This window comes from Aegilops tauschii, chromosome 6 (genome assembly GCF_002575655.3).
Source record: "Aegilops tauschii subsp. strangulata cultivar AL8/78 chromosome 6, Aet v6.0, whole genome shotgun sequence".
NCBI lineage: Eukaryota > Viridiplantae > Streptophyta > Magnoliopsida > Poales > Poaceae > Aegilops > Aegilops tauschii.
Window position 1 is genome coordinate 401506084 of NC_053040.3, and position 27214 is coordinate 401533297.

General features: G+C 48.1%; 1 protein-coding gene across 1 annotated transcript; it reads right to left on the reverse strand.

Annotated features, from left to right (window-relative positions):
• Positions 1–1199: 1199 nt before the first annotated feature.
• LOC109784987 (ethylene receptor 4-like) lies at positions 1200–3756 on the reverse strand. Its single transcript, XM_020343591.4, has 2 exons — positions 1965–3756; positions 1200–1870 (listed from the first exon to the last, which is right to left on the reverse strand). Exons 1-2 carry the CDS (start codon positions 3618–3620, stop codon positions 1346–1348), a joined length of 2181 nt encoding a protein of 726 aa, XP_020199180.2. The 5' UTR covers positions 3621–3756; the 3' UTR covers positions 1200–1345.
• Between the last annotated feature and the right edge of the window lie 23458 nt (positions 3757–27214).

Here is a 27214-nt window from a genome sequence, read left to right on the forward strand (position 1 = left end):
CAACTCATAACCATCTTGCACAAGCAACTTGTGTAGTTTTAGTTTAGCATTAGTTTAGTTCTTGAATGAAGAAAAGGCAAATAAATTTATATATTGTGTCAGCCCTATCGAGATTAACCACACGAGTTACAAGGACTGAGACACGAGTATGCCAGGCATAAAAAGATTGCAATTTCAAAATTTTAATTGGAATCTATTTCAAAATAATAATAGTAACAATAATAATAATAATAGTAATAATAATTATAATAATAAATACTTTCTAGCTCCAAGTGCATATTCAAGCATGTATATAAACCATCATTTTCAATAATAGTAACAATAATAATAATAATAATAATAATAATAATAATAATAATAATAATAATAATAGTAATAATAATAATAATAAATACTTTCTAGCTCCAAGTGCATATTCAAGCATGTATATAAACCATCATTTTCCAAAAAGTATAGGTTACAAGGAAACATATATTAGGAAAAATGTTGTAGAGGTGTACAAAATGTATAGTCTGTCCGTCCCAAAATAAGTGTCCCATAAAATTGAGACACTTATTTTGGGAGGGGGTTCATGGGAGGAGACAACAAATAAATTATTTTACGCTATTAAATGCATCAAGCTCAACATATATTTAGATTTTCACCACATAGCTATAACCCGCTCCTCTTCGCTACCCCTACTATCCTACCAATATGCCCTTGTGCCAATTGAGCAATGTTTATAATAGCAGCACAACAAACGGACAGTCATATTAATCACCTGTGATCAAGACATAGAAATCCTAAATCTATGTTTATTTCAGAGAAGATGACCATGTTTATAATTTCATATATGTAAACATGATAATCAACTTCACAAATGAGTTAGTTAAAGGATTGCATTGAAGGAAACAAATGTTTGCATATTAATGACTTGTGAGGTCAAATGAAGTTTGACTCCTTTTGCAGGTTGCATCTTCACCTCTTCACTGAAAGGTAAGCTAATATTTTTCAACAACACGGATGCTCCTTGCGCTATATCCTTTGGTCTTACTGCACTATTATTTGCACCATCAGTGACATTCTCTGCTTCATTATTTACACTAATATTTTTTCCTTGGTAGCCGCAAATACGCGAGGTGGTTAGAGGAAGATGAGCGGGAGGTTGAAGAAGACGATCTGGCTGTTGATTTTGCATCCGATGGTCCGCAATGGTCGACTGACCCAAAAGTAGTTTTAGTTTTCAGTCGATTGACTATTAGCCACGCCCTTCCGAAAGAAAAAGTAGTACAGTACATACTCTACTTTGGTACAATCCAGGTTGCCACGTGATGAACTCCCATGACATCTCTCAGCTCAGCGTCATCTAATTGTTCTGAAGGGCTGCAGCGAGCTGGGCACCGAGCGCCACCAGCGTGACGGGCTTCTGTATCACGCCATTTATCCCCGACCGCTGGCACACCTCGAGGACGCGGTCGTCGACGTCGCCGACCGCGAGGGCGGCGAGCACGAGCAGCCAGCCGCCGCTCCCCAGCTCGCCGATCCGGAGCGCCACCTCGAACACGTCCTCCATCGTCGCTGCCGGAGCGTGCTTGTCGAGGTCGAGAAGCACCAGCTGGAAACACGACCCGGCGCTCTCCAGCAGGCGCAGGCAGTGGGCTCCCGACGGCGCCGGCATCACCTGGCACCCGAGCTTCTCGAGGAGCATCCCGGTCACCCCCCGGCTTGTGCCGTCGCTGTCCGCGAGCAGGACCCTCAGGCCGTCGAAGCGAGGGATGGATGGCGGCGACGTCCTCCGGCGTACGCCCGACTGCTGCAGCTGGAACTGCAGGACGACGGTGATGATGCTTCCTCCGTCCGATCCCGACGATCGCATGCTGCCGTTCATCATCTGAAGAAGAAATTCAGCAGCAGCAGCAGATCGAATCAATCACCCGGATTATCAAGATATACAGGAATTTCCATTTTTAGTGCGTTTTCTTTACCTGCACGATCTTGTTGCACATGCCGAAGCTAAGCCCCATGTCGGAGCTGGCCGATCGACGGGGAAACTTCGTTTGCATCCCAACCTGAAACTTGACACGCATGCTGCAGCCTGCAGATGGTCTCATCGGGATCACGTCCCGGCTGTACCTCTCCTCCTCGCCCACATTGCAGCTCTCGACGGAGAACGTGAGCCGGCCCGGCGCCGCGCCATCGCAACGGCGACCTAGCAGAGTGGTCACCATGTGCAGCAGGAGATGGAACACCCTCGTCTCGTCGCCGACCACCCACTCGGGCAGGGGCAGGGAGCTCTCCGAGTGGTACGAGAATTCAACGCCGCTGCAGCCGGACATGCATCGCGCGACGGCCATGGCCTCCCTGACCAGCGCGTGGAGCCCGAACGGCACGCGGCTCGTCGTCAGCGTCTCCGCGTCGGCGTCGTTCGCCAGCGCCAGCGTGAGCGCGCTTGTCCGGGCGATGGCGTCCACGACGAGCCTCTGCTCGGGCCGCATGCCGGCGGCGGCGGCGTGCTGCAGCATGGAGAGCAGCCCGATGACGGAGTGCATCTGCCGCTGCATGGCCCCGCACATGGCGCTCTGGACGGAGTGGATGCCCGTGGTCGCCGTCGCCGCTTCGTTCTTCGCCTGCAGCAGGGCCCTGTGCTGATCGGCGAGCCTGTCCCGGATCGACTGCCACTCCTCGAGTACCGCCGCGTGAGAGAGCGCCACGGCGACCTGGTCGGCGACGACCTCCACGATCTCGAGGTCTTGGCTGCTCCATCGTCCCGTGTCAGGCAGAACCAGCACCAAGATGGCGTACGACCTCGCCTCCGGTGTCCTCGCTCCGTCGAAATTGGAGACCTTGAGCATGGGCATCCGTATGGCAGCCACGCCCCCCGGAGGCTGCAGGCCGCCACCGCTCGCCGCCGCAAGCGCCGATCCCGGCCGGAGCACCTTGGCGGCCACGCCGGACATTACGTCGACCACGTCAGGGTCGACGGCGGGGATAGGGGCCCGCGAGCCCAGCATGACGGCGCCCTTGTCTCTGAGGCTCAGCTGGTACACCAGCTGGAGGACGTCGCCGGGCACGGGCACCCAGACGGCGCAGCTGTGCAGCGCGAGCGCGTCGGCGAGGTGGAGCATGGTGGTGTGGAGGATGGCGTGGTGGTCGTGCGGGGAGTCGCGGATGTGGCGGGAGAGCATGCGGACAACGCGGGAGGTGGCCTCGACGCGGCGGCGGATGAGGCCGACGTCGCGGTGGAGCTGGCGCGCCTTGGCGCGGAGCAGGGCCTCGCGGAGCTTGGCGCGGATGAGGCGCGGGATGAAGGTGAGGAGCGAGAGCGCGGTGGCCAGGGAGACGAGCGCGGCGAGGAGCTTTGCGGCGGTGGAGGCGAGGAGGAGGCCGGAGGAGTGCGGGTGGTGGTGGGTGAGGACGGCGAGCAGGTGGACGGCGCCGCCGAGCACGGCGAAGGCGGCGAGCTGGAGCAGCAGCCACTTGACGGGCGCGAGGTCGGCGCAGGAGGCGAAGTAGAGCAGCTCCAGCGGGATGGAGAGGTAGGAGGCCGCGATGAGGAAGTCGCTCACCTTCTGGCACTGCAGCATGGCGTCCACCGCGCCGTCGCACCCGTCGCCGCACCGCCGCATCTTCTGATAGTCCATCCGGCCCCGATCAGCGAATCAACCGAGCGCACGTGCGGTGCATGGGAAGAAAGATTTTGATTTCTCGAGGTCGATGGTGGCGTGCGGTGGAGCATGGGGGAGAAGAGAAAGGGGATTCCGGCACTCCGGCGTGGTGGTGGCGGTGCGGTGGAGTGGGGGAGATGAGAGCGGCCATCGGTCCATCGGAATGCGTGCATGCTGCGCTCGGCTTGACAAGTGTTGCCCCCGCGAGGGCTGCATGCTCCGCTCGGCTTGACAAGTGTAGCCAACGCTGACATGCACGGATGCACCGCTGTAACTGGAGTGTGCAGTATCTTACCTTGTCTTTTCAGACCAAATCGCTCTGGCTCTGAGCTGAGGCCCGGACACTTTTTTTTCCTGCAGAGGAGAAGAGCAACCGGCTAGCTATCGACAAACAGCCCAGTCCAGGTCCAGCGCATCTCTACCGCCAGGGCTATATTTCGCCCGCAGCAAGGCCCAGCTATCGTCTCGCCTCTCTCTGGTGCGATGCTAGCGGGCCGGTCCAATACTGTGTCTCCCTGAGCGGTTTTCAAAGGGAGTCACTAGTTAACGAGCGCTTCTTCGGCAGCCTCGCAACGATCAGCGCCACTTGGCGTGCTTTCAGCCATTCATCACGTGTCGCGCTCTGGGCGCTCCCTTCGGATTATTTTTTTGTTTTTCTGCACGCGTTTTCGGCTATTTAAACGGTTTTTTTCTGGGTTTTTTTTTACGTTTTGGTTTTCCACCGGTCTTCCTTAGCTTTTCGACAAAAAAAAATTCGAAAAAAAAATTGCGCAAAAAAGTGTTTTTTTCTTTCGCGAGAGTCACGGTTTTCCTTCCGCGAGAGGCACGGCTTTGCTTTCACGAGAGTCACGGCCGTGCCTCTCGGAAACAAAACAACGCGTTTTATGTTTTTTTCCTTTCGCAAGAGTCACGGTTTTGCTTTCGCGAGAGGCAGGGTTGTGCTTTCGCGAGCGTCACGCCCGTGCCTTTCGGAAACGAAAAAAAACGCGTTTTCTGTTTTTTTTTCGCGAGAGTCACGGTTTTGCTTCCGCGAGAGGCACGGTTGTGATTTCGCGAGAGGCACGGGCGTGCCTCTTTCTAAAAGGGAAAAAACACATGCTCCGGTTCGGTGTTTCCATCCCTTTTTTCGGCCAGTTTTTTCGTGAAAAAAAGTTCGTCAAACCTATCAACATGGGATCTAATTTTGAAGATCTCGACGCGAGGAATTCAACGGTGAAAATGAATTGAGATTTGGACGCACGATTTGAAAGATGAAACGTTGTGAATAAACGGATCTACGAAAAAAGGAAAAACTCCCAGGTTGCGACAAGTGGTGCACTGCATGTGCTCCACTTGTTGCAACCTGGGAAGTTGGAGTGATCTTTGCAACGAGTACTCCTCAACTAGTGATTTCGGTTTTCAAACACTTTTATGGAACGGTTTGGATAAGTTTTACAAGTTTTCATGTGGCTTTTTCTTTCTTTGTTTCTATATTTTTATGGGTTTTCTTCAGATTTTTTTTGTTTTTCTATTCTTATTATTTTTAAATATCAAATGAATGATGATTTTTAAATAGATATTGAACATTTCTATGTTTTACAAAACGGAATATTTTTTTTGATAACTGTTGAACATTTTCCAATATATGATGAACATATTTTTATTACATGTACGAATTTTTTATGCATTTTCAAATACACGTCGAACATTTTTTGAGTGGTACAATTTTATTTTAAAACTACATCAGCATGCATTGCATCGTATAACTAATTTTTAAATATATGAACATATTCTTGAAACACATTAACACTTTATTAATGTCATAAATATATTTTTTGGGGATAGTACAAAACACTTTCTTATGTTACATGTACATTTTTTATATGTATAGACATTTTTTAAAATGTGAAAAACATACTTTTTGTCCGTGATTTTTTCAACGGTACAAAAAAAATTACAAAATTATGTGAACATTTTTTTACATTGTTATAATTTTTTAAATGTTAATAATTTTTTAGAAAAAATTGAAGATTTTAAATGGCACGATTTTTTAAGGACATCAACATTTTTTTAAGTTGCAAACATTATTTTTACACTGCATGACTTTTTTTAATGTGTGATGAATGCTTTTAAAGATTGAGTACATTACTTTCTAAATATATGCATTTAGAATATTTCGAGAAGTAAACAAAACAAAAAAAGAGAAAACAAAAGAAAATCAACGAATGAACCATGGGTCGGCATACTAGAGCCTGCCCAGAGGCGAGTGCACACTCTATCTCGCAGCAGGCGAGATATACCGCCGCCCCATCTCTCCATCTAATTCATTTCAGGTTTTCCGGACTATATGATTGGTCTTCTCTTACGACTAACCAGTGGGCCAACAGCCCACGATTGAGACTTGTGTGTGTTGTAGTATTTTTAGATTTTACAAACGCTTATTCTCTATTTTATATATAGTCAAAAATACTAAAATCAGCTATATAACAACATCCAACAAGGAGAAAAGGAAATACAAAGGTTCGGAAAAGGGTCACACCGAACCAACAGTAAAAGGATAAATACCAAGGAACAAGCTCAGAGCGGGTCTAAGAATGATGAGCAACACATGTCTCTTGGTTAATGTAAGTGCATCAGGTGGCTCCTTGTATTTTGGGATGATTAATAACAAAACAGTTAAGGGACTAATGTGTTTGTGAGTAACACATGCGAAAGTGAGTGATGATTTGGTTTAACCAATGGGTTATGACCACTACAAATGTTGTGATGACATTGAAGAATACGGGTTGCTTTATGAGGAATTGAAGTTTGAGGAGTTGTAGTTCTTCATTAGTTCCTTTTATTCTTTTTGTGAGTATGACATACTATAGTCTTGAGGGGTCAAAGTGAAGCAATATAGAAAGTTCTCGTGTGTGATCAATCGAACCTATCTACACTTGTGGGTAAAGTCTTGGTAATATCCTTTCACGCAAGATTACTAGCTCTTGTGACGAAAGTGATTCTTCAAAATACTTGAGTTAGAAGTCTTCAATGAGGATTTAGGAACATGTCGTTGTGGTTGTCCTAGGTTATGAGGAATGCAATGAATTTGAAAGTTCAAATTTCAGACTATTGTGATAGCTAGCTACAACACGTTGCTGGATGTGTCCTGTCCAACGATCATATCACCACCCTGTCGTGGGCCACGACTATAAAATAGACCCCTACCCCTAGATAGTGGTGGTTGCTCAAGGGAAATTATGCGAAGTGTTGCGTATTGAGCACCCCTCCTAGCGCTGATTTGGGAGAAATTCTAAATGAGGAAAAACCACACAGAATCTAAACCCTAATGATTAGATATCACCGAAGCATCTGATTGAGCCTAACTTGGACTTGTTACTCTTAAGCACGGTGTGTGGAATAGACGAAGAACAAGTTTATATAGGTCCGGAGATCACCGCAAGATCTAGCTCTAGTGATTTTGAGAATTTAGAGGAACTTAGCTCGAGGATAACAAGGCCAAGACTTATGTGTCTTCGGAGCTATGGCTCAACCTCTCCAATCCATACGTAGAATTGTGTCAATAGTTTAAGTGCGATAAAAGGAATCAATGTGTCTTGGGATAAACAAGTCAATGTGTCTTCACCGAGCATTCGAGTTCCAATTTTCCGCATGTTTTAGTTTCTATAATTTGCGTCTTACAAGGAATTACCCCTTCTCCTTTTGTGAAGATTTGTCTGGATACTTTTATATTCTGTTTCTTAGCTTTATGTTCAGATTTGTACTCGTTTACTCTCTTCTGAAGTATGTTTGCTTACTAGTTAAGTTGACTATCGATCTAGTTTGCTCATGTTGTTTTACTTATTGCTTTTGCCATGCATGCCCCTTTGCTACTCTCCTGTTATAGTTTTTATTCATTATTGTTCTGTTGTAGTTATGTTTACACTATTTTTCTTCGAAGAATTATTGTTTTCAAAGAATTTGTTAAAAGCTTCCATTCACCCGCAAGATCTAGTCAATACATTTGATTCTATAGTCATCAATAAAGCATATGCGCCCTAATCGAAAGCTCTACACGATGGTTTCTATTGCTGCAAGAAAGCAAGCAGTTTCAAAAAACCATCGGGTGGTCGGTTAGGAAAAACATGCTCAATAATATATTTATTTTATCTAATGATAGAGAACGCATGGGCGTTTTTTCTTCCAGTGGCGTTTGCAGAAAAGACATGAGATGCATGACACCTCTAAACGAAAACTCCATATGTCCCATGATATAGTGTGCATTGCTTTTTGAAAAAGTAAAACTTCGTGAACTTTGATGTTTGATCAAGTTTAAAAAAATTCTATGTCTACAATGCGTAATATAGGCCATACGGAAATATATTTCATGATGAATCTAATGGTATTGATTTGATATTCTATATGTTGATAGTTTTTCTCTCAACTTGATCCAAGTATACAAAATTTGACTTACAAAACTATACTTTGGGATGGAGGAAGTACAAAATTAGCACATTCCACATGAGACAAAATAGACAATGTTGGTCCCATTCGAACTTATTTTAGAACTTTAAAATGTGTAACTTTCAAACCATGTGGCCAAATCAAAATCTGCTTTCACCATCGTGTTTCTCATGATAAGATCTTCAAAACTAAATCCTACATGATCACATTCTAACAAATGTTTTTGAAAAGCAACTTTCTACCAGGAAAACTAAGTTCCTTGTATGTACTTGCTTTTCTAGCACATACCAGTAAAAATGGTACTCCTACTTTCTTTAGTAAAACTATATCCAAACGCTTTCTTGATTATTTTTTATTGTTCCTTGTTATGAGAACCTCAAATTTATAATCCATATGGAAAAGTTATGTTGGATATATTTGAAAAGAAACTAGCTACGACGAAAAGAAAATGTTTAATATAAACCTATTTTCTTTGACAAACTGTGGGTAGACCATCTTTTATTAATTGTATGCGCTAAGAGCAAGTTTCACGTTTTGAAATGTTAATACAATTTTTAAGAATTTTCCCTTGTATTCTTAAAACATAAATTAACGTGACAAAAGGTATCTTGTAACTTAGCTATATTGTGTTATTTCGATGAAGTTAGTGTATGCCATAGAAACTACACAGAAGGCTGTTGAATTATATGCGAACTGCTACATTTCATAAACATGCTTTTCATGGTCAAATAATGTGTACTAAATGGTGACTTATCATTGTGGTAAAAAGTCAGCCCGAAGGAAAAGTGTATTTATACCTCAAACTTGTTTTTCGTGGCTCAATGTTTTTTCTCAGAACTATCCATTTAAATATGCCCATGCAAGATTTAGCTTGAAATATCTCATCGTGTAGGAACACAACGGTGAAAAACAATTTTGATTTGATCGGTTGGTTTGGAAGTAATACATTTTTTATTTTTTAAACGGTTTGTATGTTGCTAATGTGATCTATTTTGGTCCTTTAGGATTTGTTATTATTTGATATGTAGCATAGTACGCATCCTAAAAGCTAAGAAATGAAGGGGATTTCAGTGGACATTCAACCATTCCTAGCACACAGCTCCGCATAAATTGTGTGAGGGCGCACATAAACAATATGGGATTGATGTTATCAGACTCTTTACAAAGAGAGCAACCAACGTTAGCAGTATCATGTCACTCTTAATGATATGGTCAATAGAGGATAAGCAACCCATGATCGCTTGATTGCCATAAGAAAATTTTGATTTTGAAGGGGGTTTTAATCTGCCAAACTCTATTTAGATTAAGGTTGGTCTGGCCCTGGGAGAGTTGACCATAAAGAGATTTGGTGAAAAATTTTGTGGAGTCAGTATGAGGCTAAGTGACTTGATGTACTCAGTCTAGAGGATAGAGATCTCGGCAAATAAGCATCACCAATAATCCATTTCTTGAGGAGAGAGAGAGAGAGATCGACGAATATCGGCTTAGCAATTATGAGGAACATCTTCAGCAACAAGTAGATGCTAGATAGTACAGTAAGAAAATAGGACCGTAAAGCGGTCCTTTAGGGGACCCTCCCCTGTCCACCAGTCTAATAAAAATGAGTACGAGCGTCATTACACACCACAAATGTGGATTGTTTATAAACAGAATGCGGGTTTTGACAAAGGTTTTTCAAAGTTGAGATCACCCTGGGGTTAGCAAAGAGAGGATCACCCGATGGAAGATATTTAGCTTTCAACTACTCTTACCAAAGAGTGCCACCAGAGTTAAAGAGCTTCCGGCAACATTTAGCGAGCAAACATTTATTCATGATATAAGTACCAAGGACCCATGGCTTCAAGCATTTTCGGTTTACAAATGGACTTCCATTGACCATTTTATATTTCTTTTTGTTATCCTAACCATTCCCGTAGAAATTACTATCGTCGAACTCTCACGAGAAACATTTGGGGAGGGGGGGGGGGGGTAGTAGAAGCCCATGGAATGGTAGAGAAGGAAAACTTCTGTGAATAATGCACGGTATATATGTGGAAAGATAAACAATGATATGGCCCCGAGGGGCTGATCTCTAGAGGTACGTGCATGACGAATTCCCGGTAATCATCCACAAGGTCATGCCGACTCCGGTAGGGGAGTTGCGATAGAGGCGCGCCACAGAGCTAGTTCTGACCACCATAGTGGCCGCTCAGTGATCCAAGGTCTCAATCTATTTTTTTATTATGTCTGGGTGTTTTGTACTTTAGCGAACCTTTATAATAGATTTGTGTTCCCGCAAAAATAATTAAAAAATAATAATAGATTCGTGTCCTTTTCTTGAAAAATATGATAATTAATCAGACCATTGAAAGGCAACACTAATCAGGTTGTGCAGTACACTAATTTACAGCGTCACATCGTCCTCCAAACTTAAACCACACCACGCCGCATCAATCATCTGACCTCTCCGTTGGCACAATTCTCCTCACTCAGCACCACCCTACCCATATTTTATCCCTCCAGCATATGCTCCGTATCAAAAAGCTCTGTCCGGGTTTCATATATAAAAAAGGAGAAAAGGAAATCGATGAACTCGATCGGTACAGGTAGGCAAAAGTGACAGCCCACAGCGTGTCCGAAACCTATGATAACTGCCAACCAGAATCGGTAGCGGGTAGCGGCATTGGATACCCGCGTCGCTCCACTGCGCCGCCGCAACAACCGTTTTTGTTTCGAGTTGGCCAACGGCGCCCGCCCCTCTGGACGAGCGACGCTGCGTGTGTGGTGTCGTCTGGACGAGAATGATTATGTCCGTCCTTCGGACAGGCTCCGGCGGCCGTCTGGACCAAGGGATCGATCGAACCGGGACCTCGTGTTTTCATGGCGTTGCCAGTGGTTGGTTGCCACTGGGACTGACAACGTGTGTGTCGGTGATTAGTGTACCCTGCTCAGGCGTGATTCACCGGGTGAGAGTGGTCAGAAACTAACCCCGAGCTCTCAAACGCAGCTCATGTAATGTACTGCTAGTAAATGGGATGGGTCTAGGTTAAACCTGATCATACCCCGGGCAGGGTTTCGGGCCGGCCCTGTCAAAGCCCGAATCAAAAAACCCAAGTCTGAGCCCGGCCTGGCCTGAAACACATGGACAGTGACATTGTTTAATTAAAATAGTTATATTTGGGATATTAAAATAATATAATATACCTATATTTTGAATAAAATATACATTTATTGCAATTTCGGGCTTTTTAGGCATTTGGGCCGAGCTTCTAGTGAGAAAATGGAGCCCGAGCCTGACCCGGATGTCGGTAGCTCGAGCCTCCGGGCTGGGATGTCCATGCACAAGTCTAGTCTAGGTACACTCTCCAAGATGGAACCTTGTACATAAATATGTGAGAAGAGATTGTGAGAATATTGTTTGATGAACCCTATAGCTATTCCCTCCATCGAGATTTATAAGACGAATACTTTTTTTAGGTCTTTGGTTGAGCAAGCTTCTAGAGAGGTATGTATGTAGGAAGTAAATTCTAATCAGAAAAGATTCATCAAAAGACGGGAACAAATCCACTATTGGTTGAATTACAATCAAATTGCTTTAATACTCCCTCTGAATGGGAATACAAGTCTGACACGGCATCTTAAGTCGTCAATTTAACTAGCAAAACATATATACTATGCCACAAAAAGCACATGTTTGGAAACTGTATTCGATGACGAATCTAAAATATAATTTTTGTGACAAACAACATATCTTTTGCTAATCAAATCAAAGACCTAAAAACTTGTGCCAGATTTATTTTCTTGTCTGGAGGGAGTATGTGTAATATGCCACCAAAAGTATATGTATTTTTTATTGCTTACCCTACATGCCCGCCTGGAGGGAGTTCCAAACATGACTTTTTTTAGGTCTTTGGTTGAGCAAGCTTCTAGAGAGGTATGTATGTAGGAAGTAAATTCTAACCAGAAAAGATTTATCAAAAGAAAGAAACAAATCCACTATTGGTTGAATTACAATCAAATTGCTTTAATACTCTCTCTGAATGGGAATACAAGTCTGACACGACATCTTAAGTCATCAATTTAACCAGCGAAACATATATACTATGCCATAAAAAGCACATGTTTAGAAACTGCATTCGATGACGAATCTAAAATACTCCCTCCGTTCCAAAATAGATGACCCAACTTTGTACTAACACTACAAAAAAAGACACATCCGTGATATTTTGGGCCGAACGAAAAAAAATCTGTCATACATATGACACTTCTATGACGATAATTGTGACAAAACCCGGTATCATCATAGATGTGGTGGGCTCCTACTTCTATGACAAAAAATCATGACAGAAAATGGGCTTTTCGTCCTGGGCGGGCCGGAGACGCAGCTGCATGACATTCTTTGGGCCGTCCATGACGGAAAAAACCGTGGTAGAAGCGAGGGGGAGGAAAATTTCGGGGAGTTCCCGGTTACGGTGGGAGGTCGGGGGCTGAGCGATGCGCGTTTCTCTCGTACACGTACGCGCGTGTGTGCGAGGCGTTGGCTCTAACTGAACCCGAGCGAGGCGTTGGGCTCTAACTGAACCCGAGCGATTGCACTGCAGGCTACGCATTACTGAACCCGAGCGATCGATCGATGGCTGTTAACTGAACCCGATCGAGCGATTCCTTCGCTACTGCTGCTAATTGAAGCCGATCGATTGGATGAACAGTGAGCGTTGCGCGCGCGGGGGGGGGGGGGGGGTGTTGGATGAACAGTGAGCGGTGGCGTGACCCCGTGGTGTGGAGGGCTGGATGAACAGTAGACGGTGGAGTGGTGCCCGTGGAGGGGTGGTTGAACAGTAGCCGGTGGAGTAGCGCGCGGTGGAGGCTGGATGAACAGGAGCCCGTGGAGGCTGGAGGAGGTCGACGGTGGAGATGAACAGTATCCCGTGGAGTCCCGTTTTGCGGTACGCCACACCCCTCCCGATGAACAGGACCCCCGTTTCGACCGTAGGAGGTCCATTTCGTCCGTTTTGCCGTACGCCACACCCCTCCCGATCAACAGGAACCCCGTTTCGACCGTAGGATGTCCGTTTCGTCTGTTTTGCGGTACGCCACAGCCTTCCCGATCAACAGGACCCCCGTTTCGACCGTAGGAGGTCCGTTTCCTCCGTTTTGCGGTACGCCACACCCCTCCCGATCAACAGGACCCCCGTTTCGACCGTAGGAGGTCCGTTTCCTCCGTTTTGCGGTACGCCACACCCCTCCCGATCAACAGGACCCCGTTCCGAACGTAGGAGGTCCGTTTTCTCCGTTTTGCCGTACGCCAGGCCTCGTTTCCATCGCCTGTTCCGTCCAAGCCCTCCCGATGAACACGACCACGCATTCTGTTCCGACCCAGCCGGTTGGCTCCCACGCGTTCCGTTGCCTCCCGATGAACACGACGCATTCCATTGCCTCCCCATAAACACGACGCATTCCGTTGCCTCCCCATGAACACGACGACGACGTTGTTTCTCCGTTCCAACCCAGCCATGTACACGAGCCCTGGCCGTATGTATGCGCGAGTAGGCGTTCGAGACCCCGCCCGTATGTACACATACGTGGCCGTATTTTCTTTCTTACACCCTGGCCGCTGTACGTACATGTACATGCTACATGCGCGCCTCTACTACGACACGTACGCGCCTCTACTATGACACGTGCGCCTCTACATCCACCAGTATATATGTACGTACACGTTCGCGACCAGAATGACAACGCTACGTACGCTTCGACCAGGTGGGTCCCGACTGTCAGGCACTTTCTTGCGTGCGAAGATGTAGCTGGTGGGTCCCAGCAGTCAGGGGGGCGAATCGTTTTTTTTTCGGACGCACTTCCTTGCGTGCGAAGATGTAGCTGGTGGGTCCTAGCAGTCAGGGGGCGAATCGTTTTTTTTCGGACGCACTTCCTTGCGTGCGAAGATGTAGCTGGTGGGTCCCAGCAGTCAGGGGGAAACATTTTTTTTCGCGAAATACGGTGGCCCGTCCGGTGGGTCCCCGTTGTCAAGTGGAGGAATCATTATTTTGCGCGTAATGAGGAGGCACTTCCTTGCTGCGGCCGTGGGCCCAGCTGTCAGACTCTCCACGTACAGTCCACGTCCGATGGAAGTCGTTCCTTGACCACGTTGACCACGCCGCGCCGAGAGCACCACGGCGGTGGACGACGGCGAGGACTAGGAAGGGGACGACTCGGAGCCGGGGAAGACGCAGCAGTGGATGCCCACGCGAAGAGGAGTACGAGGGTTCACTGGTTCGGCTGCGGTGTGAGGCTGCTGTCGCCGCAGAATAACAGGGGGTGTGGGTGAGTAGAGGGATGGCCTGGCTAGCGGTGGGAGTAGTAGGGGCGGTGAGGCCTCCGCGGCATCACAGCCGGCCACGGGAGGCAGGAGCACGCGGCACGACCGGCGCTGGTTTGGGCGGCTGGAGCAAGAAGACCAGAGGTTGAAGAAGCACTACGGCCGTTGGATGAACATCGTATGGTAACGGGAGCTAGAATCGTTCATATTGACTAAGTTGACAAAGCCCTCCGTCCCCGTCAACTTGGTAGGCCCACAAGTCAGCCTCCCACTATGCTGGGTTCCAGCTGGCAGGGGGAGTATTCATTTTTTTGTGCGTAATAAGGAGGCACTTCCTTGCGTGGGAAGATAGCTGGTGGGTCCGACATGTCAGCGGGGGGCACGTTATTTTCGTGAAATACAGAGGCCCTTCCGGTGGGTCCCAAATGTCAAGGAGGCATTTCCTTGTGTGCGGCCGTGGACCCAGCTGTCAGCCTCTCCACGCACAGTCTACTTCCGATGGTGTCGTTCGTTGACCACGTTGACCACGCCGCGTCGAGCGCATCCAAGGTGGTGGACGAGGGCGAGGCCCCGGACAACAACGAGCCGGATATGGGAAGACGCGGGAGTAGAGTCGCAGACGGAGAGGTGTACGAGGGTTAACTGGTTCTAGTGCGGTGTCGTTCGACAGTCGGTGGAGAAGAACAGGAGGTGTGGAGGGATGGCCTGGCCAACGGTGGAGTAGCGCTTCATAGCGAAGCGTGCTAAGAAGAGCTGCTAGCAGCAGGAGGCGGGAGGTGGTCCCGGCGGCGCTGGAGGAAGAAGACGAGAGATTGAAGATGGAGGCCGGTCGTTGGATGTAAATCCAAGGGCTAACATGTCAGAATCATTTGTTGACTAAATTGACAACGACTTGCGTTGGCTTCGACCTATTGGCCCACATTTCAGCCTCCAAAAATGTGGCACGTATTCAACCCATTTTTTCAGAATTTACAGTCTTTTTTTGCGCGGTAGAATTTACAGTCAATTTGATATTTTTTTTAATTACAACCATTAGCTGGGTTGGGTGAACAAATAATGTAGCGTCCATGCGGCCCATTTACTTTATTTCCTAAAAAATTATAGGCCATTTGCACTTTCTCGAAATACACAATTTTGCTAGGCTGATTCTAATTATAATGTTGGGTTGGGCCAGCAATGTTATCAAAAAATAAAAAGGGGCTGAGCATTTTGTTATAAATATATTTAAATAATAAGTGATATTATTACATTCGCCCTTAAATCTTACCAAGCTTTTGTACACAATCACTAGGATTTTCGTGCCAAAACAATCCAGGATTTTATTTGTTAAGAAATTATTTTTATAAGTTAATAAGATGTGGGATATTGTTTTCTTACATATGTAAGTATCTGCTAAATATATGATGACAATAAAAATAATATATAATAACATATAAAATAATTTAAATATATATAATATAGTTAGAAGGGAAATATAAGTTGGACCTAGCGTTCCTATTCTTATATAGAAAAATAGAACAGACCTCTGCGTTTTCATCAAAAAAATACATAAATTGGGTTGCCAAAAATAAAACCTCGGATGGGAGGTCCATAGGCCGATCGATACATGACGGCCCTAAGAAAATACAAACAGGCCTATGGCATGTTAAAAATGAAAGCCTAGACGGGGTAGCCCAAAAGCACGTCCAACACTTGCCAAAACTTCGTCCCTCGTTTTCTCTATGTTTCGCACACTCGACATTGTGTGGGCATTTTGACAGTGCATCATATGAAGATGTGCTATGCATGAATGTTGATCACCATGATGTTAACTGGCTGGTAGTTCCATTTTTGACCATGAATAAAACTTCTAACATGATGTTAACCCTGTTTGAAAAGGTCGTGTTAATATAAATGCTCTGCCTCTGAAAGTTGCAGTTTCTTATCTGAAACTGAACTTGCAGTTTCTTATCTGAAACTGAAACTTGTAGTTTCTTCTATGAGAATCACATTGTCTGCACTTTTATACTCCTATGAAACTACATTTTTTTAAGTGCTAAAAATAGATCTCTAGAATTCATAAAATACTGCATATGCTCAATACTGCAAATCTAAAATTCAAAAGACATTCATATCTGAAAGTACTCTTAAAATACACAACACAAAACACAATTCACAACCTGCAAATACTGACAACCCTAAGCTCCTCACTACTGGAATCAGCTAATTTGCCATCTGCCAGCTCTTTGCCGTCTGCTAGCTGACGGCAAAGAAGCTCTTTGCCATCTGCGGGCTCTTTGCCATCCGCCAGCGAACGGCAAAGATTCTTTACCGTCAGCTGGCGGACGGCAAAGAGAGAGGTGGCCCCCACCCCCGCCCGTTTGGGGAAAACTTAACGCCCCATCTCTTTGCCGTCTGCCAGCGGACGGCAAAGAGGCAAAAGGGCGGACGGCAAATAGTGGCGGACGGCAAAGAGGAGACTACCTAACGGCCCGTACCCCCCGCCCGTTACTCTCTGTTCTCTCCCTCTCTCACCTCGCCGACGCGCACTACATCCCACCACACATCCCACCCCACATCCCACCCCACCGCCGCCCCCAGCACTCGCCGCCGCCCGGCGGCCCGGCCCCACCGCCCCGGGGCCCCGTCGCCCCGCCCCCCCGCTGCCCCGCACCTCTCCTCCACCGGCCACCTCCTCCACCGCCCCGCCCCCTCCTCCACCGGCGACCTCCTCCACCGGCCCTGCCTCAGGTGAGCTCTACCCCTTTTTTCCTTTTTTTATGTTTTTTTAGTTTTAGGTTTAGGTTTAGTTTAGTTTTAGGGCCGCAAACAACACACTAAAAAAAGTTTGTACATAAAGTAGTTCGTACATAAATAGTAAAAAAACTACTCGGCGTCGCTATCTAGGTCAATCACGGCCGGGCCGTTGCCGCCGTCATCGTCGCTGCTGGACCGGTTCGCGACGTCGTCCCAGTCCACCGGGACGTCGTCCGAATCCTCTTCCTCCTCCGCCGCCGGCGCCTGCTGCCACTCCGGCGGCACCTGCTGCCACTCCGGCGGCGCCATCGCCGCCTGCAGCGCCGCCTCCTCCTGGGCCTCCAGCGCCGCCTGCTGCGCCGCCATCGCCGCCTGCAGCGCCGCCGCCGCCTGGGCCTCCTCCGCTGACTGCGCCAGGATCGCGAGGAGCCCGGGCGTGTCCTCCGGGTCGCCGTCCTGCTGGAGCGCCGCCTGCTCCGGCGGGATCACAACCTCGGCCGGGGCTGCTGGGGCGGGGGTGGGAGCGGGTGCCCTGCGCGGCTGGGAGGGCCCGGCTCCACGAGAGAGATCACCGACAGGGAGCCCTCGGGCGGCGCGCTTGAAGGCGCCGATGACGTCGTCGAACCGCTTGCCCTTCCAAAAATGGCGGCGGCCCTTCCGGTTGTAGCGTCCCCCGGGGTGCGCGCGAAGCTCTGCCGGCGTCGCCGGTACGCCCTGCGTGGGGAATCCGTCCGCGAAGATCCTCCACGGCCGCGGCAGCTTCGCCGCCGGCGGCACGTAGAGGCCGAACCGAGCGAGGTCCTCCGTCTGCCCCAACGTGAGGCTCGACGGCCAGTGGCCGCCCGGTGCCGCGCCGTCGGAGTCCGAGTCGCTGGACGCCATCCCGCGAAGAGAACGCCGGTGTGAAGAGGGAGAGGAGGGGGGCGGGGCGGTGGAGGAGGTGGCCGGTGTGACCAAACTCGCCGTGCAGGGCGGGTTTTATAGCGCCGGGATTTAATGCGGCAGGGAGGCGCCGGGCCGCGGAAGACGAGAGGGCGGCGGGCGGAAGACGAGATGGCCGCGCGGAAGACGAGAGGGCGGCGGGCGGAAGACGAGATGGCCGCGCGGAAGACGAGATGGCCGCGCGCGGAAGACGAGAGGGCGGCGCGCGGAAGACGAGATGGCAGCGTTGACCGCGAGGCATCGGGGCACGCGGGGCAGGCGAGGCAGCAGCCGGCAGCGCGGCAGGCGTGCAGCGCGGCAGCGGGAAGCGGGGGGCAGGAGGCGTCGGGGCACGCGGGGCAGGCGAGGCGGCAGCGGGAAGCGGGGGCAGGCGGCAGGGCCTCAGCGGGGGCAGCCGACGCGACGCGACGCAGCGGCCGAGGCGGAAGTGGCGCCGCAGGCCGAGGCGGAAGCGGGGGCGGCCGATGCGGCGGGCGTGGCGGAAGCGGGCGAGGCGGAAGCGGACAGCAAAGGCACTAGAAAGTTTGCCGTCCGCGGCGGACGGCAAAGGCCTGCCGTTAGCCACTTAACGGACTGAGAGCACAATTATTGCCGTCTGCTCTCGTTGCCGTCCGCGGCAGACGGCAAAGGTCCTTTGCCATCAGCCGCCAGGAAGCAGACGGCAAAGCATCTGTTTACCGTAGCCTACTTTGCCGGAGCCTTTTGCCGTCCGCGGCTGACGGCAAAGGCCTTTGCCGTCCGCCGTTCATGCCTTTGCCGTCCACCGTGGCAGACGGCAAAATAGCTGATTCCTGTAGTGCCTCCTGACAATTCACAACCTGCCCGACTGTTGGGCTGGGGGGCAGCCCCCTCCTATTCCTCGGCGGCAGACAGCCGCCCCGTGAGACGATGTGAACAGTGAGGGAGACGATGGCGGGGAAGCGTCGTCGGGCCAACTGCTTTTCTCCTCTTGCAGTTGGGTTCGGTCGACGAAGACTGCACCGGCTCGCTCTGGCAGGACACCCTCACAAACGGCACCCTGTAGATGCTCGATCCTTCAATCTCTGGTGGATGCTCCATCTGGGATCGATACTCCCACCACCGCTCCCTCACGATCGGATTCGGTGAATTTGTTTGCTCCATGGCCCAGAGGAGCAGCTCTATGTACTCCGGCGCGACTCCCTCCGGGAGTATGTCACGACCAATTTTCCAATAAAAATATTTATTGAGAAATCAATCCCCTTTACGGACCAGTAGAGAAGAATTCCTTCTCACTGGTAGACAAAATCTTGATCACAGAAAAAAATACCAGGAGTATTGAATATAATACAAGGTTGAGCGGAGACTACTCAACAATTTATTACAAACACGCCGATAAAACACATAAAGGCGGATAGGGTGGTATAACTACTAACTCACGATAAAAGCGGTGGTGGAAAATATCACAGCGGAGTGGGTGATATGACTCTTGAAAACTAACAGCTCTTCGAGCGTCGGAGTGAGGCTCGAGGAGACTTATTGTGGGTGGCGGAAGCGTATATAATACAAGTGACCAATATCCAGGATCGCACGGGACTGACTGGGACTCCTCTAGGCGTCGGACTTACTATCAAACTCTTCATCCATGAGATCGCCTTCGTCAACATCTGGCCAAATCAACAAGCCAGGTGAGTACTATGAAAGTACTCGCAAGACAGTTCGGACATAAGATATAACAAATGTAAACATGATGCATATGAACAGATTAACAAGCGCACTCAGACATAGAGATAATAATGCATGGAAAATAAAAGAGAAGTCGGGCGGTAGTCCTCCCGAAATCCCAAAATAATACTGAGGGCCAAACGAGTGTCTGAATGACTCCTCGAGAGGAAACAAAAGAAATAACAATGCCGCAGTCGGGCGTCAAGGCGACGCCACATAAAGGGCTTATAATAGAATATAAATAACAGTGCATGCCACAGTCGGACGTCTGAGCGACATCACATAAAGGGCTTATATCAAAAGTAAATAACAAGAGTGCCACAGTCGGACGTCTAAGCGACATCACGTAAAGGGCTTATATCCAAAGTAAATAACAAGAGTGCCACAGTCGGACGTCTAAGCGACATCACATAAAGGGCTTATATCAAAAGTAAATAACAAGAGTGCCACAGTCGGACGTCTGAGCGACATCACATAAAGGGCTTATATTTCATAACTTGATATCTCAGTAGCTCAAGAATTTAAATCATTTCAAGGGCAAAATCAGGTATGAAATAAACAACAGAGTTAGTCCATCCATGGAATAACGTTCAACCAATTTACCACTCAAGCTTGTTCACCGGGGAAATACCACGAGGATGTGACATAGATATGGATACACTGGCCACGGTCCTTGACCATGGATACGATGACTCGGAAGGATTTGACTCTGCAGAGTTTGTACTTTAACCACAGCCAACGGATTTCAGTAGTCACGGGGACTAGTTCCGTTTACGGTGTTTTGGAAGAAACACATCTAACCAGTACACACCCATTCAACATTCCGAAGCCAGGAATCACCCTCGGCAACGTTCAAGAAAAACTTTGAGACGGGGAGGCTACAACCTCGCGTAGCATGGGATCAAATTTATATACGCGCGCTCTAAGGGGTGCCCCCCTCTCGGTCCCAACCGGAAACACCCATGCCCCCTGACCGGATGACTGGCTTTAATCCAGGGCCATGGAACCCTCATCCCGGCCCCTCCATTTGGTGTGTACACGGAAAGAGGTTATCAACTTACTAAACCATACTCTTTGCAGAAAACATGTGGTGGCACGAAAGGGAAAGAACGGTAACGTGACTCAGTCCACGTTAACGTCGGAGTTTATCGGATGTCGTAAGGCTGGCATGCTACAACAATACCACCTTACTGCCTTTCATGTCACCACATGACTAGGCCATCTCTCATCAGAGATCACCGTAACTTCGGAACACACGGATAGTTGCCTCACATGTAACGAGATACTCACCGATGCTCATATGTCATGCACAACCATTCAAGCAAACATGCAAAACACCTATCATATCAAAGGTTCAAACATGCTTGCCTGGTTCGGAGAAGTCGGAGTCTAGCTCGGCGAAGTTCGCGGCTCCGTCACCTCTTCCGGAACCCCCTTAGGAAAAATCTCGTCCCCGAGATTTCTGCTGCTCCTCAAATAGATATGGATACTCTGCCTGGAGAAAATCTTCCCTTTCCCATGTAGCTTCATCCTCGGTGTGGTTGCTCCACTAAACCTTGAAATTTTTTGTTGTTTTCTGACGGGTCCTCCTTCCAGACTCTTCCAAGATCTTTACTGGCCGCTCTCTGTAGGTGAGGTCTGGTTGCACATCAATGCTCTCATGAGATACATGCTTCTTCGGGTTGTTCACACATTTTCTCAATTGTGAGACGTGGAACACGTCATGGACGTCTGACAGCTCCTTGGGTAGGTCTAGTTTGTAGGCCACTGTGCCTCTTCATGCAACTATACAGAATGGTCCAATAAATCTCGGGGCTAGCTTCCCCTTAATTTTGAACCGTTGCAGGCCCCTCATCGGAGACACTCGTAGGTATACGAAATCACCGGGTTCAAAGCTGACTTCACGATGTTTTTGATCGTAGTAGCTCTTCTGTCGGCTTTGGGCCGTCTTGAGTCTGTCCCTGATCTGTTTAACTTTCTCCTCGGCCTCCTTAAGCATGTCTGGGCCGAAGATATGACTGTCACCTGTTTCTGACCAATTTAGTGGGGTACGACACCTCCGTCCGTACAGTGCTTCAAAAGGTGCCATTTGTAAGCTTGCTTGGTAACTGTTGTTGTAAGCAAACTCGGCATATGGCAAACTCTCTTCCCAACTGGATCCATAGGTGAGCACACACGCTCTCAGCATGTCCTCTAGGATTTGGTTTACGCGTTCCGTTTGCCCATCAGTCTGAGGGTGGTACGCTGTACTGAAAGCTAGTTGCGTGCCCAGAGCTTGTTGTAAGTGATCCCAGAATTTAGAGACAAATTGAGTGCCTCGGTCGGATATTATAGTCTTTGGGACTCCATGTAGACAAACTATACGGGAGAGATAAAGCTTGGCTAGCCTTTGTGTGGAGTAGGTCGTCTTCACGGGAATGAAATGGGCTACCTTGGTTAGCCTATCTGTGATGACCCATATGGCATCATTTCCGCGTTGCGATCGAGGTAGTCCGACGATGAAGTCCATTCCGATTTCATCCCATTTCCACTCAGGTATCCTGTTTGGTTGTAGCAGCCCTGCTGGCTTTTGATGCTCGGCTTTGATGCGCTGACATGAATCGCAACAAGCAATAAATGCGGCTATATCCCTTTTCATACCGTGCCACCAAAATCTTTCCTGAATGTCTTTGTACATTTTGGTTCCTCCAGGGTGGATCGAGTATGGAGCGGTGTGGCTTTCGGTTAGGATTTGTTGCTTGAGTTCTTCAATGTTTGGTACGCAAAGTCTGTCCCCGTACCATAATATTCCTTCCTTGTCTGTGACGAACTCTGAAACTTTGCCAAGGCTCATTTTCCTCTTTATTCCTACGATGCTGGGGTGCCCTTGCTGAGCCTTCTTAATTTGTTCCACTAGGGTGGGTTGTATCTCCAGATTTGATACGGTGCCCTCAAAGACTAACACCATGTTGAGTCTAGCAAACTCCTGCTGAAACTCAGGCCTCAAGTTTTGTGGACTGTCGCTGTCCGGGCAGGGGTTCCGACTAAGAGCATCTGCCACTACATTTGCTTTCCCTGGTTGGTAGTGAATGCTGACATCATAGTCCTTGACCAATTCCAACCAGCGTCGTTGGCGTAAATTTAGCTCTGGCTGTGTGAAAATATATTTAAGGCTCTTATGGTCCGTATATATTTCACAACGATTTCCCAACAGAAAGTGCCTCCATTCCTTGAGTGCATGGATGACCGCTGCTAGCTCCAAGTCATGAGTTGGATAATTTTCCTCATGCTTCCGTAGTTTCCTGGAAGCATACGCGACCACTTTGCCATCTTGCATCAGTACACATCCGAGGCCCTTCCGGGATGAGTCACAATATGCTTCAAAACTCTTGTGTATGTCTAGCACAGTTAAGACCGGTGCGGTTGTTAGTTTCTTCTTGAGTTCTTGGAAGCTTTTCTCGCATGCTTCCGTCCATACAAATTTCTTGTCTTTCTTGAGCAACTGTGTCATTGGTTTTGCCACAGTGGAGAATCCTTCAATAAATCTTCTGTAATATCCGGCCATTCCCAGGAAACTCCGCACATCTGTCACGTTGGCTGGTGGTTTCCAGTCAAGTATAGCTTTGACATTTTCTGGGTCTACGGCCATGCCTTCTTGGGTTAATATATGGCCTAGGAAACCAACTTGCCTTAGCCAAAATTCACACTTGCTAAATTTGGCGTACAATTTATGTTTCCTTAATTCTCCCAAAACAATTCTGAGATGCTCAGCATGCTCTTCTGGTGTCCTTGAATATACCAGAATATCGTCAATGAACACCACAACAAATTTGTCCATAAATTTCATAAACACTTTGTTCATGAGGTGGACGAAATATGCGGGGGCGTTCGTTAATCCAAATGGCATTACTGTGAACTCATATAATCCATATCTGGAGGTGAATGCTGTCTTAGGGATATCTTCTGTCCGTACTTTCAATTGATGATATCCCGATCTCAAATCAATTTTTGAGAACACCTTGGCTTGTGCGAGCTGGTCAAACAAATCATTTATCCGTGGCATCGGATATTTGTTTTTGATGGTGACCATATTGAGAGCTCGATAATCTATACACAATCTCAGTGTCCCATCCTTTTTCTTGGCGAATAATATTGGCGAACCCCAAGGTGAGGAGCTGGCTTGAATAAATCCTTTGTCCAGTAATTCCTTTATCTGCTTCTTCAATTCTATCAACTCTGAGGGTGCCATTCTATAAGGTTTCTTATAGATGGGAGTGGTGCCAGGTGCTAGTTCAATGCTGAACTCTATCTCTCGGTCTGGTGGCATGCCTGGTAGTTCTTCAGGGAATACGTCTGGAAACTCACACACCACTGGAACTTTTCTCAATTCTGAAATGTCCACTTTGTTCAGCTTTGGTTGCCGTGACCGTGATCTTTCTTGAGCTGTAACCTTTATTTTCTTGCCGTGATGGTGCGTGAGAATCACGGTCCGATTGAAACAGTCAATAAATCCTTTGTTGGTGGTTAACCAGTCCATCCCTAGGATGACATCCAGTCCTTTATTTTCCAACACGGTGAGATTAGCCTGAATCCTTAATCCTTCGAATTCAATAATCACTCCTTGGCAGTAATTCTGAGCGATCTGCTTATTTCCGGGGGACTTGATGATCAGAAAATCATGTTGCAAAACAAAATTCTTCGAAATGAACGAATGGGAAGCTCCAGAATCAAACAAAACCGTGGCAGGTACTGTGTTGACAGGGAACATACCGAGCACGATGTCTGGGGCATTATGCGCTTCTTCCCTGGTTACATGGTTCAGGTGGCCCTTCCTGTGATTGTTGCTGGGATTGAAATTGTTGCGCTTGGGGGCTGGATTGTTCCCACCATTGTTCGGCTTAGGGGCCGAGTTCCTTGGTTTTGGGCACTGTTTAGCATAGTGCCCTTCTTCACCACAAGCATAGCATGTGACCCCTGGACGGTACGTGAAGTCCTTGTCCCTGGAATGAAACTGTCTGGTTGGCCTTAGATCAGTAGTCGTGGATTTCCTTGCTTCAGTCCTCTGAACATCAGTCTTGCTTCGGTTGTTGCGAGCAAGAGTCGTCTTATCCCTCTTTCGCTTACGGATATCCTCTAGACTACAGCGCTCATTCTCCAAGGTAATGGCCTTGTCAACCAAAGTTTTAAAATCCGGGAAAGTGTGCACGACCAGTTGGCATCTTAGTGCCGGTGCCAGGCCGTCCAAGAATTTTTCCATCCTCTTGTTCTCTGTCATGTGCTCGTCGTAGGCATAACGAGATAGCTGGGTAAACTGACCGTTGTATTCTGTCACTGACATGCCTCTTTGTTTGAGGTCATCAAATTCTCTCTTCTTGATTTTTATGATGCTCCTGGGGATGTGTGCCCCACGAAAGCCTTCCTTAAACTCCTCCCAGGTGATGTTGTGTTCACTGGGATGCATGTGTAGGAAGTTTTCCCACCATGCTGCAGCTGCTCCAGTAAGGTAGTGGGGTGCATAAAGCACCTTCTCATGATCTGAACACTGAGCAATAATCAGCTTCCTTTCGATGTCACGAAGCCAATCATCGGCTTCAAGTGGCCTATCAATGTGAGCAAACGTTGGAGGGCGAGTCTTCTGTAATTCAGACAACTTGGAGTGTGGTTGATAGGGCTCACGGTGGTTTCCCATATTGATGACGTGATTCATCATCTCTTGGTGTTGCTGTTGGCTTTGCTCGAAAAGGCGGCACACTTGAGATAAGGCTGCTTCGCTGTCCTGTTGACTAGACTGTCCCTGAGTGAAGTTGTTGCTGGTCTGTGTTCCATAAACTTCTTCTGGTTGATTGGGCATGGAACGAGTCCACGGACGAGACATTTTCCACTCTGGGGTATTATTTAGCAAAACTCATGAGAAGAACTGTGTGGCACAAGGAAAATCTTGCAAAGGCAAAAATTTAAAAGACCTCAAGATTTTTCAAGAAAACATAAACGATTTCGCACGGAGAAGGACCGCTTAGCACATATCTTACACGCGATACGCAAACATACGATACATCACTCAGGATGTGCGTACACATCTACTACAAACTAATGTACAGATAAAACATATCATACATGCAGGCACATCGTGCGGCTACTCGGCGCACTCAGTCGGAGATGGTGACGATGTCCTTCCCCTTGCCGAGGGTAAGACCCAGCGATGCAGGAGACTCAACCTCCACCTCCTCCCTAGTAGGCTCCAGGCGCGTAGCACTGCGCTGAGGTGATGGCACGGGTGCGACAGGCGGCAGTGCGGGTGCGACAGGCGGTGCAGCTCTGACTGGAGTAGGGGCGATGACTCGGTCGAACTCCTCAGTGGTAGGCAGACGGCGAGCAGTGGCCAAAATGGCCGGTGCATAAGATGCTGAGGACGAGACGAATGTCAGAGGCGGTGCCATGTGGAGAAGCTCCTTCCTGCTGGCAGGACCGCCCCGAACTAAGTCCATCCGGGCAGCCACAAGATCGTCCACGAGGTTGTCAAAAGATTCCTCCAGAGCTTTGAGATACTCCACAACCATCTCGATGGCTTCATCTCGCTCTCCCCTATGGCAGGCGAATGCATAGTGACAAGTATATGGCACATGGCATGGGAGGTAGCGGTAGCAACGAGTCTTCATCATAGGAAGGATGTCCCGAAGGTGAGCTATTGCCTCACGGGCGGCCATCTTCATGGCATGCCTCTCCGTAGGCATGGCCCTTCCCACAAAACGGAAGTGGCGTGACGCAGAACGTCCTCCCTTGAATTGCACCACGGATTGGTGCATAGACACGTCGTCGCTGAGCTTGTGCTGGTAAAGCGTGAACTCCGGACGAGTCGCTGGCCCGATCGCGAGTTTGGTGATGGAGATGAGGAGTTTGACAAACCCCTCGGGCACGCTAGTGAACACCCGAGTCTCGCAGTTGCTGCTAGCCATCTACAAAAGTAGGTAAAAATTCTGAGTAGTCATGTCATAAATTTATGATGACCAACAGAAAATAGCTACAATTGCAAAATACTGAAAAAGCACTAAAGACGCTAATAACCGATTAGCGATCGCACCTAGTGGCTTCCTACAGTCAGCCTGGCTCTGATACCAAGCTTGTCACGACCGGTTTTCCAATAAAAATATTTATTGAGAAATCGATCCCTTTTACGGACCAGTAAAGAAGAATCCTTCTTACTGGTAGACAAATTCTTGGTCACAGAATAAAATACCAGGAGTACTGAATATAATATAAGTTGTTGAGCAGTCTCCGCTCAACCTTGTATTATATTCAGTACTCCTGGTATTTTCTTCTGTGACCAAGAATTTGTCTACCAGTAAGAAGGATTCTTCTTTACTGGTCCGTAAAAGGGATCTATTTCTCAATAAATATTTTTATTGGAAAACCGGTCGTGACAGAGTATCGCCGCCTTTTCGCTCTATTGCAGATATTTGGCCATGGATGTCGCCGTCGCCGCTAGTTGGTCCTTGTTGTCAAACCAAGACTGCAT

Bases quoted from the DNA above. Each gene is read 5' to 3' on its own strand.
- LOC109784987 (XM_020343591.4), bottom strand. From the start codon at position 3,620: ATGGACTATCAGAAGATGCGGCGGTGCGGCGACGGGTGCGACGGCGCG. The intron at 1,871-1,964 runs GTAAAGAAAACG...TTTCTTCTTCAG, and splicing joins TGTGCAACAAGATCGTGCAG to ATGATGAACGGCAGCATGCG.